The sequence below is a fragment of the Lissotriton vulgaris genome, chromosome 2_1, assembly GCF_964263255.1.
Source record: "Lissotriton vulgaris chromosome 2_1, aLisVul1.2, whole genome shotgun sequence".
NCBI classification, from domain to species: domain Eukaryota; kingdom Metazoa; phylum Chordata; class Amphibia; order Caudata; family Salamandridae; genus Lissotriton; species Lissotriton vulgaris.
The window spans coordinates 338,458,592-338,478,305 of record NC_141687.1 but is presented as its reverse complement, the minus strand read 5'-3'; the positions used below and the strand labels follow the sequence as shown (position 1 = coordinate 338,478,305).

Below are 19,714 nucleotides of genomic sequence, written 5' to 3'. Positions count from 1 at the left end.
TAACATGTTATGTTATGTTATATTATTTTGTAGAGCGCACAGCTACTCAGCAGAGTGTCCTGGTGCTAGGCAGAGGGGGAACCAACAGGCAACTGGGTTTACTGTTAAAGAGGCAGGTTTTTAGTTTCCTCTTGAACATATCCAGAATGTGCTTTAGCTGCAGGTCTAATGGTAGTCTATTCCAAAAGAGAGGTACCTGATGGGAAAAGGATCTCCCATCTATTCTAAGGTGGCTAATGCGGGGCACCCTTGCTAGGTACGCCAAGGAAGAGCGAAGGGTGTGTGCAGGTATGTATGGGCTGATCCTTTTACTGAGATAGGACGCACCCGTCCCATGCAGGGCCTTAAGCATAAGGACCATGTCCCTAAATACCACCCTCTTTTTTTCACTGGGTGCCAATGAAGGGCCTTATGTGGGGGGTCATATGGGACCTGGGTGGGAGTCTAATTGGTACTCTTGCCGCCGCGTTCTGCACCACCTGCAGTCTCCTAAGGACATAGTCTGGGAGACCGAGGTACAGTGAGTTCCCATAGTCGAGTCTCGACGTAATCAGGGTTTGCACTACCTTTCTACCTGCAGACTCAGGCATGTAATCCAATCTGCAGCACAAATGTGTGGTTGAGTTTCTACTAATTAGAAAGTAGTGCCTAATTTAGAAGTGGTCCAGTTACTGAATGACTAGGCCTCCAAGAGCGTGCACTGACAACCATTCACTTTGCAGAATAATAATGTACATTTCTATTATGTGAGCTAGCCCTTTCTCCCCCTGCATGCTGTGTGTTTTTCAATTTCAGCAAGTCATCAAAGAAGAAGCTTAAATTATGGGTTCTGTAATGTAATATTTGTGTTCAATAAAGGATGCCATTTGCTAGAAGGTCTGATATTCTGTTGCTTGTCACAGTTTCTTGCTGATGCTCTGCATTCGTCATTCATTAGTTAAATAGACTATTGCATTTCTGTATTACATAAAATGTAAATTAATTTCCTTAATTAGTTATGCATAACCTGTCCAACAGAATGCATTAGGAAGTAGGTGTCTCTGGAAGTATCTTATTTATCAGAATAATGGTTGGTCTAAGGTTAGTACCATTGCTAGTTTAACCCTGTCGAGCCATAACAAATCATGAAATGTGGGTGGCTTCTGTATTCTGAAACGTTATAAAAACTGCTGTATTTTGGAGAACAACCAAACTTTCTTTGGCCATTTATCTGAGCTGACTCTATGTCAGTCAATTTGCTTTAAACTTAGAGGCATATTTACAAGTCCCTTGCGCTCCTTTTACGCCGCAGTTGAATCACTTTTGTGACGCAGTGGCAGCGCAAAAGAAGAGTCATGGTGCAGGGTACTTACAGCGTGATGCATCTGGGGGATGCGTCACGTTGTAAAGCCCTGCGCCAGAAGGAGGTGTTCCTGCGCAGGGGGGGGGGGGCTTTCCGGCGCAGGAATGCCTCCTAAAAGTGGCTGAGTGAAATCTACAAGATTTCACTCAGTCACTTTGGGGCCCATGCTGCGTCACAACCCTGCGCCTGCTCGAAGCAGGCATAAGGATTGATGCAGCATTAACAAGATAGGGCCCCCCAGAGCCTTGCTGGAGCTGCGTCACGCTTGTAACGCAACTACAGCAATGCGTCGCTTTTACGGCACAGATACATCACGCATCTGTGCCGTTTTTGCCCATTGGTGCGCCGCATTGTAAATGCGGCGTATCAATGGTGGCGGAGGCATGGCGCACAATAAGTGGCGCAACCCTGCTGATATACAGGGATGCACCACTTATTGTACATCTGCCCCTCAGTTCTTTCCATGGGTTTCTTTCAGAAGTTGACCATATTGTAAACCTCTCGCAGAATATTAATTTTGCTATTTTAATTGATGCTTATTGCTAATTGAATACTTTTTTTTGCTTTCTGTAATGATTATCTTTTTGAACAACCCATGAAGTTTTAACCTGGAGTTCTTGTTTCACACGGCGTTTGTTCATCAGCCTTTAATTACGTCTTAGGAAGACTCACAAGGCCATACGAAGACTTAGGCAGGCCTGATTTCATGTATCGACCATGTTAGTGAATTACTGTAGACAGAATTTTGGTGGAGAATACAGTGAATTGGTCTAATTAATCAAGCTAACTACTACTAATTAGTGAACATCTTTGGTTGTGGGAAAGTTGGAGCATTTCGAAGCTTTTTGGATTATTGCCAGAATTCCCACGCTTGTTGTCTAATCAGTGGATTTGGTGATTAATATTAAGGTTTTGTGAGTGTTGTGAGATGTCATGCGACGTGTGACATGTTATATTAACTTTTAAAAATACTTTTAATAACTTATAAATACATACACATATTATAAATTACAAATAAACTTATACACATAAAATAATAATATAAATAAAAATTAATAAAATGTAAAACAAATTAAAAAAAATAAGTAAATGTTGGATAGCGTAGGGGTAAAAATTACTATTCCCACTCCAGAGGGTGCAACAGTAGGGAAAGTGTTGGTTAGCATAGGGGTAAAAATTACTATTCCAACTCCAGAGAGTGCAACAGTAGGGAAAGTGTTGGATATCGTGGGGGTAAAAATTACTGTTCCCACTCCAGAGGGTGCAACAGTAGGGAAAGTGTTGGTTAGCATAGGGGTAAAAATTACTATTCCAACTCCAAAGATTGCAACAGTAGGGAAAGTGTTGGATATCGTGGGGGTACTCCAGAGAGTGCAACAGTAGGGAAAGTGTTGAATAGCGTAGGGGTAACAATTACTATTCCCACTACAGAGTGCAACAGTAGGGAAAGTGTTGGATAGCGTAGGGGAAAAATTACTACTCCCACTCCAGAGAGTGCAACAGTAGGGAAAGTGTTGGATAGCGTAGGGGTGAAAATTAGTATCCCCACTCCAGAGAGTCCAACAGTAGGGATAGTGTTGGATAGCATAGGGGTAAAAATTACTATTCCCACTCCAGAAAGTGCAACAGTAGGGAAAGTGTTTGATAGCGTAGGGGTAAAAATTACTATTCCAACTCCAGAGAGTGCAACAGTATGGAAAGTGTTGGATAGCGTAGGGGTAAAAATTACTATTCCCACTCCAGAGAGTGCAACAGTAAGGAAAGTGTTGGATAGAGTAGGGGTAAAAATTACTATTCCAACTCCAGAGAGTGCAACAGTAGGGAAAGTGTTGGACACCGTGGAAGTTGAAAATAACATACGTATAAATAAATAAATTAATATTTTAAAATATTTATTTTTAAATGATTAAATATAAACTATTTACAAATACCAATACATAATTATTAAAAACATGATTTGCAATAAATAATTAAGTAAAAATAAATTAAAAATAAATACCAATTAATAATAGTTAATTGCCAATTAATAATTAATTAACAAAAATATAATTAACAAAACAATTAATTAAAATAAATTATTACTTAATTACATTTAAATTACTTCCCACCCTATTCCCCTATAAACCCATAACCCTCTACAGAACATAATTATCAATTATTCAATTAATAAAAATTAATTACCAATTAATAAAAATCAATTACCAATTAAAATTAATTTATCATTCCTAAAAATTAATAATTAATTTAGTATAATTAAATTACTTCCCACCCTATTCCCCTATGAACCCGCTACGGTACTAAAATACAAAATGTACTTAAAATACATAAATAAAAATAAAATACGTATTAAATACATAATAATATACATAGAAATCATATAAAAATCGATATTAGTAACATCGATATTACTAACATCGATATTAGTAACATCGATATTACTAACATCGATATTAACAAAATCAATATTACTTACCTTCGAAATTCTGTCCCATCTATATTAAAAATATCTATATAACTTACCTTCTATATTATGTCCCTTCGATATTTAAACATCAACATTATTGTATGTCGATATTTAAAGATCGATATTTTGTCTGCCTACGCAATGGGATAGCCAGTGGTGGCCCACAGCATTGGGCTCCCCTCCTACCTAAAACGGTGGTCAAGAAGCTAGGGGTGCTGATAGATGGGGTCCTTTCATGTGAGCAACATGCTAAAAAAGTAGCCGGGCTATGTTTTGGTCTTCTCCGTGGCCTCAAACCCATTCTGGGGTTTTTTGATGCCCCGATTCGGCAAATAATTGTACAATCTGTAGTGCAGTGGCAGCTAGATTACTCCAATGGACTGTTTTTAGGGGAAAATAAAACTGTAACCAAACGACTTAAACGGGTACAGAATGCGGCTGCACGTACTATTTTTGGCTTATCTAACAATTGCCATACTTCCAACCTTCTTCGTTGTTTGCACTGGCTACCAATCGAACAGAGAGTTAAGTTGAAAACTCTCTGCACCACTCATAAGATTCTTCATGGCCAGGGCCCCCAAATTCTCCAGGGTCTGTGTACTACATATGTTCCCTCTCGGGCCCTACGCTCTGCTAACCAACATCTGGCCCGCATTACACGAGTGCGTAGGGGTAGAGCAGGGGGGCGTTCCTTCAGGGCTTGTGCCGATCTTGTGGAATTCTGCCCCTCTTGCTGCCTGGAGGACATAGCATCACTGGACTTTCAGAAAACTGATCAAAACCTGGCTCTTTTCCACCATCTAGCTCATTTCTCTCTACCTGCCGTCTGATTGCGCTGGGACGCCAAGGCTGGACTGGCCGTTGCGGGCATCGGGCAATCCCCTGGACCGGAAACAAGCTTCCGGGGACCGGTTTTTGGCATTCCAGCCGTCCTGCCAGAAAACGGTCCTCGGAAGCTTGTTTCCGGTCCAGGGAAGACATGGTTCGGCAGTTCGTGCTGGACTGTTCCTATGAGGCACCACAGGGTCAGATTGATTTGCATATAGCCATGTCTGAACTGGGGTGGCAGAGTGGGCTAAAGAACGATGATGGATTAAACCCAGATATTTTGACTGGGTGTGAGTGTTTGATTGATTCAGATGCTCCGTCCATCACCACCCCCTTTTGTACCGTCAATGGTTAGAGCGGCAGACCCTGATGCAGAGATCTGACCCGGGACCAGGGTTCAATCCTTGCCTTGGCGGCTCTTGGACTCCATCTCCCTGGACCTGATCATTCTCGCCTCGGTGCCTAGTCTAATCATGGGTCCCACTCTGTGACTCTGGGCAATAGCTTTCTTAATCTCCACAACGGCCCCAGCAGCGCTTGGATGCCTGGCTTCACCTTGGGGGTGCCCAGGAGTGGACATTTCACAGGAAAGCCAGGAAGGGTTCCACATCGGTATGAATACAGCGCTACGAGACCTCTTGGTAGAAGTGCGCTATATAAATACAAATACATTTACATTTACAATTTGGGCCCCTGGGGGCCGTTTTTGTCCCAGGGCCGATTTTGCTGCATTGCTGCAAAATCGACTCTGTAACAAAATCGTTCGAAAACCGGCCTGGCAAAGTGCTCGGCCGCACCCCCAACGGGTCACCCACCGCTCCCCCCCCCCAGGGGGTATAAGTGGGGGAGGGGCGGCCGAGCACTTTGCCAGGGCTGGTTTTTGTTCCCAGTCCGGCCCTGTGGGACGCCCCGTTGCTGGGGCAGCCATGCGCATTACAAGAACATTTAACATAACATAACATTAGTGCTGTGACTATTTTTTCAATACTTTGACTACTTTTATTAAAAGCTAATTACTTTTTTCTTTCTCTAATTATTATATTTTTTAATAAACCTATGATGTTTTAACCTGGAATCCTTGTTTTACGCTTGTTTGTTCATCAGCCTTGGACTAAGTCTTATGAAGACTCACAAGGTCTTACGAAGACTTGGGCAGTACTGATCTAGTGTATCAACCAATATGTCTGCTAGAGCGTCAACAAATGCATAAGTTATCAAGTGACATGGAGGTGTTCGAGGCAGCTCTTGAGGAAGCCTCAAACTCTGCATTACCAGGAGACGTTTTGCCATCACAACAACTTGTCAGGGAGAGCAGCACACTCTAAAGTCTCTGGAAGAACTGACATTACCAACTCGTTTGACCTCTTTTTCATATGAAAGAGGATTTCACCCCTGAGATAGATAATCATTATTGCATGACTTGTGCTTATGATCTGCAGACTCTTGAGTGGAGCACTTGCCCTAAAGCCAGGCCCTTCGCTCAGTATTCGCACCCTATTTATGTCAACACACTTTCATAGCGTTATGCTTTTAATTGTACCTATAATGCCCCTTTACCGGAAGTGTTTTAGAGGATCTTATTATTTTTATCACACACAATATTTTGTCTTTTAAGTAATTATTCCTATCTTCGCCTGGCCAAAGGTTTTTCAGTGAATTGTTCAAATTTTTCATGATACACTTTGGCTCCTGCCCAAAGTATCCACTGAACACAGCCTGTAGCCATGTGGCCAGCTGGCGAAGCGCCGAGGAAGTGGCCTTTGATATCGGCCTCTCCTCCTCACCTCAGTAATCTGCTAGGTTAGTACTCTACTTTTAAATTTAAATTTTTGAAGTTTGCGAACTGTTCACAACCAGAAATAATCTTAAATGGTTTATGGCGCCGCACAGTTCATAAACAACTACTGATGCATTCAGTAACCTTGTGGCAACCTACTACTCGCTGTAGTCATTCTTTGTCTGGCCATACTGATCCAAATCGTGTTTGTAACCTGCCAGTGATCACAGCATTATTTTTGCGACTCACAAGCATGTATTTGATTTTGTTGCACCAGTCTGTGATCATTGGAGTGCAGACCTGCACATTTTGAATTTGTATTTTGTTTATTTTAAAACACATTTTCACACCACTCTGGGCTTCTCCCGATTCACCACAGGGTTTGTTGTGCGCCTCTCACTCCTACATCAAGCTTGCCATTTTTTTCTGCAGCACATGGTACACGAACCGTTTTCCATACTGCCTTCATCTTGTAAAGGCAGCAGACACAAGATTTTTAACCCACAACATCCAGACACATTTTAAAATGTTTACAACAGTGTTGAGGTTTGCAAAACCATGATGGGAAAAGCAGCCATCTCACCAAATCAGATTAGTGTTCAAGGTCTTTGTGTCTCTGGGAACTGCTAAATTCCAGGCACTATGAGGCACGTGACCTCAGTCAGTAATGGTACGGTACTTCATATCCTGCACTCCGGCCTCCGTAGAGGACGGGGCTTCCTCATATTTGTGTGGAATCCTGAGTGCAACTTCCTTCTCTGCCCACATGCTCCCTAACCTTAATATAGCATTATGGTCTGCTGTGAAGGGCTATACCAGTCGCTAAAGAACCCCTACCCAATTTATAGCTATGAGGAACAGGTGAGGGCTTATAATACAGGAGAGGGCCTTTAACAACCTGGTATAGCCTGAAGCAAGGAGGCTCTAATGCTAGTGGAACATTGCAACCACTGAGGGTAGAAAGTTTTAAATCGAGCAGGGAGAAACGTGAAGGCCCATACAAGTCACTATCGGCCCGGAGCCACCCCAGTGTCTTCAGTGCAGCTCTCAACATTTCAAGGCTGTAATTGGTAACCCTATTTCTCTATGTCGGCTACTGGGCCGTAATTAATAGGGGTAAGAGGATTCATAGCATAGTAGGCTTCTGGGATGTAGTCAATTGAGTGTAGTTTCTACTTACCTAACGTGAAGCCTCCTGGACTTACATGTTCCTTCCATGCACTGGCAGATTCCTAACTTAGGGTAGAAACTTTTTTCTCTGAACTATGAGCTCCTAAACATTTCCTCCATGCACCATGGCCCCGAGTTTTGGAAGTTGGTCTATTCTTCCTGCAGAGCCATTCATACCTTTTCTGTGCCAGGCTCCATGAGGTAGGTGGTGACGTCCTTGATGTTGGGTGCTCGGTTGTGGATCCAGGCGAGGGCACTGCTCACCAGCAGTAACATGTTCCTCCGGGTCTGCACATAGTGATACGCTTCGCTGAATGTGTTGGAGACTCCCTAAAACGAGACCCATCCAATATGTAAAATAACATCATTCCAGTGAGCATGGAAAATCATGGTATAGTAGAATGCCATTCACGCTACCACACCCACCCAACCATGTGTATTCATTACCTGAATGACATTCACCCAGTCATCTCCCATCACTGGGTGAGGGAAACGTAGCAAACGATCATCACTGATTGAGTGAGAAGTACCTAGTGAAATCAGCTCCACTTATTCAGTGAGAGACTTTGTAAGTAACCAGTCCGCAATTCGAGTGCACAGGCATGACTGACGCTTAGCCAATCCCCAATTATTGAGACAGGCACACTTTGCCAACAATCAAAACAGACTTCATGTGGCACACTTACCAAATATCTCCCTCAATGAATGTGGAAAATTAGTCAATTATCAACACTTATTGAGTGAGAAACACCTAGTCAACCACCTACACTCATTGACTGGAGACACTTGGGCTATTAAATACATGCATTAGGGAAGGACATCTGATTAATGATCTCTCAATAAAGGGCACTCAGCTAACCGTCCACACTCATTAATAAAGGAACAATAAGCTAACCACCTAGAGCACTGATTGATGGACCCATGACCTACATATACTCTATGGGGAAATTTTACAAGTCCTTTGCGCCACTTTTGCGTCACTTTATCCATGTTAAAAGTGACACAAAAGTGGCGCAAGGGGCTTGTAAATCTGCCCCCATATTTTTCAATGAGTGAGGGTGACTTAACTAATGGTCTCCACTGAGTAAGGCCACTCAGCTACAGACCATAGACTGTCACTCTCTAGTCACTGAATGAAGTGCCCTTGGCCAAGACGCTCAACTCAGAGAAGGTTACTGACCCCCAAGCAGCTACAATGGTCCACACAACTCTCCACTGAGTAATTAGCAAGGGAAACACTGGGTGCTAGGGTGCAAGTCTGGTGTTCATGGGAGTAAGTTTTGTGCATAGTGTAGGGACGTCCCCTTTCATGCCCATAAGCTAATCACAGTGCAGTATTACAGTCACGCTCAATATGGGAGATCCTTTGACACCTGATAAAAGCTGATCTCATGGGTTAGGAAGATATTCCGCTCCCGCGAATCACGGATTGTGTCAATGCCGAGTGTTCCAAAGACGCGCATGCGTGAGTCCTTCAGTGGTAGCACCAGGAAAGACCCTGTTCTCTCATCCAGCGGGCGGTCGTGCTTCCAGAAATGGATATTTCCATGGTACTGGACCCGGGGAACGTGCACTGGCTTTCCTTCATCCACTGCGTTGAAGCTGGAATATATGAACCAGAGAGAACAGGAGAAAAGGCTGTAAGATTATCACAAAACCATGAAATCGTGTAGGTGTCCATTTAGTAGTCGTAATCTGAAATACCCAATTTTCCTCATACCTTATTTAGTATTTGAACAGTATTCCTTTTGTCCACCCTCAGTCACCTCCACCTCCCAGTACGCTCCACTTTCTCACTTCCAACTCAACAGCAGAAGTTTCATTATTCAGCACTGTCAGGCTATTTCCCACAGTGTCATCGACGAAAGAATGCACATCTGCTCTGCCCAGCAGAGGTAAGATACTAGATATGTTATTTAATGGTAACGTGATGTTACGTTGGTTGCTACTAAAGCACTTAATGCAGTCCAGAGTCTACTGCAAAGTGCTGGGTGGGGGAGAGGATGGGATGAATCAGGGAAGAGGTCATTAGTGAGGAGTCTTGTGAATAAAAAGAGCATCCCCAAAAGCATGTACAACACCAGTTAACAGAGCGGTATGGCATTATAGGTAGCAGTGGCGGCTCCTCAGCTAAGGCGGAGGAGAGTTGCACCACTGCTTCAGCTGTAAGATAAATGCAAAAAATAAAATGATAATAACGTTCATTATCATCTTGGTTTCTGTGTTCAGCTTGCAGTTGAAGCCAGGCAGATGAGGCTGGCTCCCCGCGTCACAGGGGGAGGAGCCGTGGCAGCATCGAAAGTGAACATGGCGCTTTGACCGGCTGTCTCGGGCCGGCCAAAGCGTCATGTGCACTCTGAATGTTCTCCACGCAGCTGCATTGCAGACTGCGTGGAGAACATGCACAGCCTGCCAGCCCCTGTCTGAATGCCCAACCACGGTGCTCTGACCAATCACAACACTGCAAATGCAGCATTGTGATTGGTCAGGGGATTTTGGGAGGCTGTGTGCTTTCTGCCAAGACTCGATGAGAACGGAGAAAGAAGAGGCAGCGTCCGGTGGAAAAGAGGTGAGTTGTATTTTTTTTAATTATTTCTCCTCCCTCCCACTCGCTCCACCTCCCATGGTCAGTAGCAGCCGCTACTGATGGGTAGCAATCCACAATTGTGGCTAGACTGACACAAAAGAGAATACGAGTATCGGTGGGAACCGGGACTGAGAGATGGAGCCAGAGAGCCATGCAGTAGAAAGTACGAGAGGGTATCTTACAAAGCAATGACGATGCCTATTGCCTACTACAGTCGGACCCTATCGCAAAAGGATTGATTCTGTCTTAGTTACAGGTTTGCAGCTTGATTTTGAGGAGTCAATGGGGACTGCAACCCAAGGTCAGATATGGATAAGAGAGATAATAGGAATTTATTCTGATAGTTCAAACTTATTTTGCTGACCTCATGATGCTAAAAGCTATGTAGCCAGAGACTACATTTCTCAACATTACATGAGGAAGCCTAAGGCAGTACTTAATGAGATTGAGAACAGAACGGGTCTTTCGGGGTCCCTGGTGGCAGATTAATGGAGCGACCCACAGACAGGCTTCATATTTAGTGTACTCTTATGTCCATTGGATTTCACAACTTCACAGAGTGAGAACTAGCAAGGTTTACTAGCAGGAGCTTTGGTGGTCACCTTGAAGTCCATCCAAGACATGACCATTTCCAGTGGTTCTTTGTACCATCCGACAGGTGAAATGAAGTGTCCACTGTTGCGGGTCAGTGTGTCCCCTATCAGTTTTTCAGCCATGTTCATCTAGGAAAATCACAATGCAGCGGGCACACAACACTGCATTACAAGCGCATTTTGTAGCACGTTTTGCAGTGCCCCTAATGTACTACAAAATGATTTCCACAAACTTTTATGTGGAGTTTACCCTTTGCCTCTCCTATCTTTTTTATGTTTAGAGATCTCTGCTTCAACTATGCAGTCTCCTAACCCGCAAGTGTATGCTTTAGTGGTAAATGTGGGAAGTGTAGATGCAAGTGGCTGGGAAATGGGGAATACTCACAAGGAGGGGATTAGGTACGAGTATGAAGGGGTTTAGGGAGTGTTAACTGGAGTTTTAGGGTTTAGTGACGTGCACCCAGCCACAAAAGAGTAAGGCCATTGCTAATCACAACCTTCACTTGTAAAGTTACTACAACCAAAAAAGAGAGCCAAAACAGTTGAAACGTACTCCAACTCAGAGTTTAACCCCTTCGATTCTGATGACGAGCTCAGCTAGTCATCAGCCACGGGGGGCGTGTGCGGATGACTAGCTGAGCTCGTCATCTTACGCAGCTTTTAGAAAAAAAGCTGCGTTGGGGAAAAATAACCGCCGCAGCGATGCGGTTAAGTAAGTTCCACAACACACATAAATAACCACTGGCACTACAACATTCTCCCAATGAAAATAATGGAGACAGAGACTTCAAATAAAACCAAATTATATAATTTACAATAATATTTAACACAAAAATATTTCTGAGCTAAGTGAAATCTCTCTATCGTAAAGTGTAGGAAAAATTAAAAGGTTTATTATATTTGGAAAACGTTAACAAAAATACCTTTATGTTAAATATTATTTTAAACTGTACATATTTATTCTAAATGTCAAAAAAGTACTGCAGCACTAACTAGTTAATTTTATATTAAATCTTTAATTAAAATATATTGAAATTATTTTTCTGAAGTTAAACTCAAAAAATAAATTCCAACTAAAGTGAAACAATTATGTTTTTAACGCATCAATACTTTGTATTATATTTTCATATAATTTCATCTTATATTAATCTTTAAACTTTATAAAGGTTGCTAAAGGATTTCATAATTAAATAATACATATTTTATTTTTACATATATATTGCAACAAAAATATATGTATTTACATTTTTAGCTATTTTTAATATTAAAATGTATTTTAACTTTACTTGTTATGAGTTTTATTTTAAGTCCCTGTCTCCTTTATTTTCTATGGAAGATTGTTACAGTATAAGTGGTTGGAAATGTGTGGTGCTGGACCTACTGCTGTTTCTGTTTGGCAGTAGTATCTGCCACTTGAAGACTGGCTCCATCCCCCTTTTCAGAGGGTGGAGATGTGTAAGTCTACACTTTTGAGTAACGTTATACTTGAAATTTGTGAATAGCCAAAAGTAGTAAACATACTCAAAAGTGTTAGATTAAAGTTGCACATATAACTTAATCACAAGTGTAAGTTACCTATGTGAATAGCCAAGAAAGTGCTTATTTTGTAAAATAATAGGCATCAAGCCGCAAAGGTTTCCTTTGGAGATGACCACCTAAGATTTCCAATGCAAATACAGGTGCACCTCTCACTGCTTTGTCTCTTTTTGTTATATATTGAGCACTCAATTTTGCATAACTGCTCCCCATTGATCCCATAGACACCAAAACATAAGGTTAATTTCGTCCTTTGTTTGAATCAAGCCACAGTCTACATTTACGCAGAATCATATTGTTCCTGAATTGGTCCATCGTTAGGGAGTTGCTTGGATAGTACTCTTGTTTGTTTCCATTTTGGTATTCGTAATACAGTATTTATAAATTGAAGTAAAAGCACCAGGACTCGGTGAAAAAAATTTAATACGATTTAAGGTGAATTCAATGCCACAACTCGATATTTGTTTTGGCTGGGAATGTAAATCTAAACCCGGCCACACCAATGCACACAGTCCCACATTACTGATACAGTAGGTATGTTTAACACAATATGTGGACCCCTGAAATTGTCCTGAAAAAAGAATATCTAAAAAATTCCACTTTTAGTTGAGTATACCAGAGTGCTATCATTATGCTCTGGTGTGGGGGGTTGCCTTGGATGAAGCATGCCAAGATAAATTGTGGGTGTGGCGACCTCTCAAATATCTTTTTTTATCATGTTGGTGAGGGATTTGTGGCTCCTGGACACTTTACCAGAAAATATAATTACTACTCAAGCATGTTTTGTGATTTCGGTGCTTGGAGGTTATTCCATGCTTTCAGATCAATAGAAAGTAAATATGTCATCGATTGGATCGTTTTTGATCCTTTCAATCTGTGGAAGTTTCTGTGTATGGAATGAGAAGCCATATCTTAATCTGAAAGATTTCAGTGTACATCTGCCAATGTAGCTGATAACTTTCTGCCATTTGTGCAAAGTGGGAGCATCTGTACATTGAATAATTTGGGTGGGACAAATCGCACTTCGTACAGATAATTTCTCCAATCCCATGGACTTTATTTCTGGAGGACAGAGTAGAACACGTTTAAGGCTGTGCAGCACTGTCTAATATAACCCTTGAATCTTTTCAAAAGTATCTTATAGTCCAGCAGCTTGGTTCCCTTCATCCAAGATGAAGAAAAGATCTTCTCTGAAGTTCACCAGTGCTGTCTCGGTCCCCTAAGGCCTGAGGCCTTGACTGTAGGTCAAAGCAAACGTTTGCACATAAAACATTCTTAAAGGGTGTTAGTCGCGTCCTTCTCTAGGATTTTACTTGATTATATGTTAGAAATGGATCAGTGGCCTGCCAAATCTTGTGGGTTGTCTGTGAGCTTCTTCAGGAAGGTCTGATGATGACATCACTTTTACTAGCACCAGAAATTATATGTGCTAGCTGGTCTGCTCAACAACTAACTACATCAGTATCAGTCTTCTGTCTCAGTAAGTATTTTAGAGTATACTCTGACTAATACTGTCTGTCTGCCTGACGATGGGCTTTGGCACTCTTAATCCTCAGTGTTCAAGTGCAGTTTTGCACTGTAAACTTTGCTAAGTTAATTAAATTTAATGTAGTGCACAACTCACCCATGGGCATCTCGGCGCTGTCAGCAGTTTCAACTTTATATAAATATTACATTTTATATAAAGAAGTGTGTTTTCTTGCCCTTTTTGTAAGACAGCTAACATTTACAGAACACATCCATTTTATAATGGATCTAAGTCATAACTGCTTCCTAACTAAGGTAAGTTGGCGGGCATGGAATGGTGATAAGCTTAATAAGTCATTAGAGTACGACATAGGACCAGAAGGACCAGATCAATTTAGTACTTCAAGGTAACCACCGACTATATAAAATAATTCCATTCATATTAATTTCATGCACATTTATTGCATCTGGATATTCTGAAAACCTGGCATGGAACTGGCCCTTCTGGACCTATACTGAACATCCTTGCTTTGCAATCACTTCTCAGACCAACTAGCATCTGTGCCACACATGGTCAATGTGGATTCATACTCACCTCACTCCCTTCATGTCTCGGTACAAGGACTTATTCAGGAGATACGGGGCATCTTCTAGAGTGCAGGCCACATATCGGAGAAGGTGAGGCCCCCGCTCTGCCTCAGGGGGACTCTGCTCCAGAAGCCCGATACTTGCACTGATCTTCTTTCTGTTCCCGTGAGATTCAGCATCCTGTGTGAAGAAATGTACCTGTCACCAAAAGATAAGTTACCCCTTTGCAACCCAAGGGCACCTGTACGACTATATGTGTTCCAAATGCCCGGCTATAAAATGAAAAATTCTAAATGTCCTTAAATCATGGTGACATTTAAAATGTCTCTGTTTCTAGGCTACTTTGTTGGTGATAGAAGTCCTTAGCCTCTTTGAAGTGCAGGTCAGTAAATGCTGATATTGCAATTACTTTATTAGTAAGAGCCCAGGTACCCCATCACTCTGCAAGGACCTAAGACATAACTGTGATGTGGGTGTCAGAGGCGCCTAACCTTGGGAGCTACGGTGTGGGGTATCTGGGAGGGATATATGTATGTGTAGTAGGACAAGGATTTGTGATAGGACAGAGGTACCTGTGATGAGACAGATGTTAATGTAATACAAAGAGAGGAATGTGTGACGGCACAAAGGTGTGTTGGCATGCAGGGATGTGCATCCGGGCCGTCCCCAGTGGTGCATGCTTTCTGGTTCCGACACACGCACCTTGTAAAGTGCCTGGAAGGCAGCTTGGTATATGGGCTCTAGGCTTCCGCCGCTTCTCTCTGCAGCTCTCTGGATCTCATTCAGCCACTTGCGCCGAGCAGACCCGCGCACGCGCTCCGTTTGTGTTCGCTCAATGCTCGCAGTCAGGAACTCCACCAGGCTCTCGAAGACTTCCTCCTGTGTGCCCGGAAGCTCCTCCATGAGGGATTCGATGTAGCGCAGGAAACCTCTGGAGTTGATCTTCACGGTCTCATCCTTGCAGACCTGAGCAGATTTGAGACGTTCCCGTCCTGGGTGCGAAATGAGAGCAGGACAAGGGTTGTTGTTGTCACAGAGAACATGATATTTTGATTGTTCCAGCCACTATACTTAGAATCTGAGCACTCATAATGTCTGCCCATAGGTCATTGGCTCCTCAATAGATTTGCGCATGACCCACAAGCTCCCACGTAGGCAGGCCAGGTACCATAAGATTCCTCATGTGTGCCATTCCTCATACATCTTCCAAGCTGCAAGCACATTACTCCCAGGAGTCATGAGGTCCCACACACACTGTCTTACCATGTGCCCCACGGAAGCTCCTCACAGTGTCAAATGCTCCTCATACTGGTTCTATAGCCCAAGCTCCTCACAAGCTGGTCATATGTTCAAAGATCCTCATACTCTCTGCTCATGTGCCAGAAGCTCATCACACGGTCTGCGGGCCCCAAATCTCTCACACTGTCAAGTAGCCCCAAAGATCCGACAAGTAATTCCCCATCCTTCTTCAAGCGCCTTGAGACCCTCTGGGTATGTAACGCGCTATATAAATTATTGACTTGACTTGACTTGACTTCTCTCACTAGTGAAACGATGCTGTAAAGGGAGTGGGATTCAGGAAGGAGACATGAATGAAGGTTCTACATCTTTTCTCCACATCTTCCAAACACTATGATTTTAGCCTAAGAAGAAACAAGCATTGGAAATGCAATAGGTCTCGCAGCATTAGAGTTAGTGCTTTTAGAATTGTTTATGGGTTTTTTTTGTAAATCTTTAGCATTTTTGTTTCCTGTAGCCAATGCTAAAGAATTACAAATAAAAAAAGCCATAAACAAATCTAAAAGCTCTAACTCAAATGCTCCGAGACCTATTGCACTGTGTGAGGGTGAGGGGTTGAGGGTGAGTGAGGGTGAGGGTGAGTGAGAGTGAGGGTGAGGGAGGGTGAAGGTGGGTGAGGGTGAGTGAGGGTGAGTGAGTGAGGGTGAGTGAGGGGTTGAGGGTGAGTGAGAGTGAGTGAGAGTGAGTGAGAGTGAGGGTGAGTGAGAGTGAGGGTGAGTGAGGGTGAGTGAGAGTGAGGGTGAGTGAGAGTGAGGGTGAGTGAGGGTGAGTGTGAATTAGGGTGAGGGGTTGAGGGTGAGTGAGGGTGAGTGAGGGTGGGTGAGGGTGAGTGAGGGTGAGGGGTTGAGGGTGAGTGAGGGTGAGGGCGAGTGTAGCACTTTTCTTTTTCTCTCACCTTGAGAAACGTATTTAAATGTGTTTATTTGATACATTTAGCAGATTAATAGACATCATGATTTTTTCTCAAGAGTTAATAGTTTGTGCTCGGGGAAATTACTTTTAACAGAGGCCTTAGCTTGATAACGGTTCCCATGAAGTACTAAGGATGCACCTACGTGGAGAAAAATATAATACAGTTCCGTCACAATATATAATACCGTTCAGTCACAAGTGACTCATCGATTAGCTCTCAATTAATAAGAATACAAAATGTTTTTCTTTACGCCTTAACACCTAATTTGAGATAACCGAACATTAAAGAATTCATAATACTTCAAAAATTCTTGACTAATTAAGTACTACATAAATTTACTATACGGTACATTTTGTACGAGCGGAGATGGTCAAAATGGCACCGTGAAACTTTTAAAGATGGCCGCGACATTGCTCTCTTAAAATAGCACCTCCCAACGCTTGCACCTAGTATGATGTCACGACGTTAAAATCCGGAAGCAAAGTTTCTTTCAGTTGGTAACCAATGAAACTAGGCTTGTGTTTAAATGCCAGGACTGACTTCTTGGAAGGGCGGAAGCTTCCTTGTATTCTGTCTGATTCATTGCACAATTGCAGAATGTTCTCCTGAAATATTTGTATTTTAATTGTCTGTCTTCTGAGCGTAGCAGCTGTATTTATGAAGTCCGACATGGGAACGGAAGAGAAAGGTGGGTAGTGCCAAGCATTTTTTTCCATTCATGTTAACCCATCTTTCTGATGGTGTACTAAATAAAATTGTCTAACATTACTCAGTTCTGTGCTTACTCGCATGTGTCTTCTTTATATGTTGCAGTGTCGTATGTTGAGATGCGCCTTGGACACATTTAGAAAATCGAGTAGTTTTGCATAGCAAGCTTTCTTTGTATTTGTAATACACCAGTCGATCAAGAAAGTGCAAATGTAGAACTAAAGGAAGGCATGATCAAATGTGGTAACGCATTAGTTTTAAAGTGTAATAACATTGTCATATGTTATGTATTTTGCTCTAGGAGTTTATCGCTCGGTCCGACCACAAGTAAACTTTCAGAAAACGAATTAACGATGAGTTAGCCCGGCAGTATTCGTGTTCTTAATTGCGATTTTTTTTAATGTTTGGGGACTGATAACAGTGTTATGTAAAGTGTATTTTTATTATAAAATTAACATGACTCATACGAGGGAAGTCGATGGAAGGTTCAAGAGGAACTGACGAACAAACACCCTGTTTGGAGAAATGCGACACGGCGGGAAGGGGAGGGGGCGGAGCGGGTAAACTAAACAAGACGGAGGGAAGAGGGGGTAGGAGAAATGCGACACGGCGGGAAGGGGAGGGGCGGAGCGGGTAAAATAAACAAGACGGAGGGAAGAGAGGGGAGGGGGGAGGAGAAATGCGACACGGCGGGAAGGGGAGGGGGCGGAGCGGGTAAACAAAGACGGACGTGCACGTGCTTTTAAGCTCAATGCGCATGCGCATTGAGCTTAAAAGTCACGGGCACTGCAAGGAATCGCCACGATTCCTTGCAGTGTGGATAAAGAGCGGATAAGTCCCAATACTCTCGCCTTGCTCGATGCGCATGCGCATCGACAGGCGAGACCTAAAAAGAGGCTTTGAAATAAGGGTCTGCCGTAGTCTGTGGGTCTTTGTGAGTCTCTTTGACCCTGACAGCCTGGGCCTTTGGATTCACTGGATCTGCATGAAGTCATGATGGACCAACTAATAAGAGCGTAAAGTATCAGTGGTGAGGCCTCATGTGTGGTAATGTGTCCGAGCCTGGATGGTACATGTTGCGGAGGGCTCATATGAGATATGTGGTCAGGTTTCTGGAGTCCGCATCTGGAGCATTAAGTTAAGCCATGGTTGGCACAACTGGAGTACTGTGACCTAATTTAGAGGCACATCTGGAGTCTTACATCGATTTCAGATGGCAACATCCTGCGTGTTATTTCAAGGTCTGAAGTCCACACGCAGAGTGTCATTCCCACTTCTGAGGCCTCTACGTGGAGCATTGTGTCCAGTTGTTGAGGCCTCATCTGAATCAATATTCCAGTTCAGGAGGTCACACCTGTAGTGCATTTCTGGAGGCCACATGTAACTTCTACATATGTCTATTCTGGACACTACATCTGGCATATTGTGTCCTCTCAGGCAACACCTGTGTTAGTATGTAAAGACCACACCTGATGTACCGTGATCAGTCCCGGAGGTCACACCTGAAGTGCTGTGTCCAGCTCCAGAGCCACATGTGCTCCTTCCAATTCTTGAGGCCACATGTAACTTCTACATATGGGGTACTGTTCTATTCTGGACACTACATCTGGCATAGTGTGTCCTCTCAGGCAACACCTTTGTTAGTATGTAAAGACCACATCTGATGTACATCGATCAGTCCCAGAGGTCGCACGTGAAGTATTAGGTCCTGTTCTGGAGTCTGTATGTCCCTAAAGATAAAGACTGCTTAGAGGCAGTGCAGAGTTGTGTGATGCTGATGAGGAAAACTAAAGCCCCATTCCCTCAAGCATTTACCATGATTGTTGTGAGAGAATAGGGCCGAGGTTCACGACTTAAACACGCCAGTTCTGATGGGACTAGTTAGTGACACGCCAGGTAAGCTGTTATGAGCTTTACCACCTGCCCTCTGTTCCGTGTTCCTAACTTTTGTCCCAATGTACTCTTACGAGAAAGGTCCAACCCTATTCAACGGAGGCAGGCGCCGCCACAAAAGAATGGCCTTTGCACTGAGCAACTGTGGGACTTTGAGTGGTGTTTCCAACCGCTGCGTGGCTATAAATGTCCTTGATTGCAAAACCACGGACAGCAATGAACTTTGCTTTGTAAGGTGCGTGGGAAGGACCCTCTTAAAGAAGGGTGTCGTTTATATTCCTGAAGGAATGAATTCTGTAAAAAGGGTGGTAATTTCCACTGGACCTCGAGGCCATAGTGTGGGAAAGACATGCCGAATGGAGCCCTACAAATATCTTTGAAAAATATTTTTGGGGAAAACTGATGTGGATGCGTAAAACAACTTCGCAGCAGGTGGAGACGGGGGCGTTTTAAGGATTTTGGGGGCCCTGGGTCAAGTGCATTTTGGGGGCCCCTGTTTGGAACAGCTTTGATTTTATGATCCAGTTTCTGCTCTTTCATGCCCTCGTT

At 43.1% G+C, this 19,714-nt stretch overlaps 1 protein-coding gene across 2 annotated transcripts in view; it reads right to left on the bottom strand.

The window, feature by feature from the left end:
- The window catches only part of EFCAB5 (EF-hand calcium binding domain 5), a 377,049-nt gene that overhangs the window by 130,516 nt on the left and 226,819 nt on the right, over nt 1–19,714 (bottom strand). For both annotated transcript variants that reach the window (XM_086955085.1, XM_086955086.1), the window contains exons 13-16: nt 15,055–15,344; nt 14,360–14,532; nt 8,955–9,183; nt 7,759–7,911 (exon numbers count right to left, since the gene is read on the bottom strand). In XM_086955085.1, the coding sequence (XP_086811211.1) occupies nt 7,759–7,911; nt 8,955–9,183; nt 14,360–14,532; nt 15,055–15,344 (845 nt within the window). The remainder of the gene's footprint in view (nt 1–7,758; nt 7,912–8,954; nt 9,184–14,359; nt 14,533–15,054; nt 15,345–19,714) is intronic.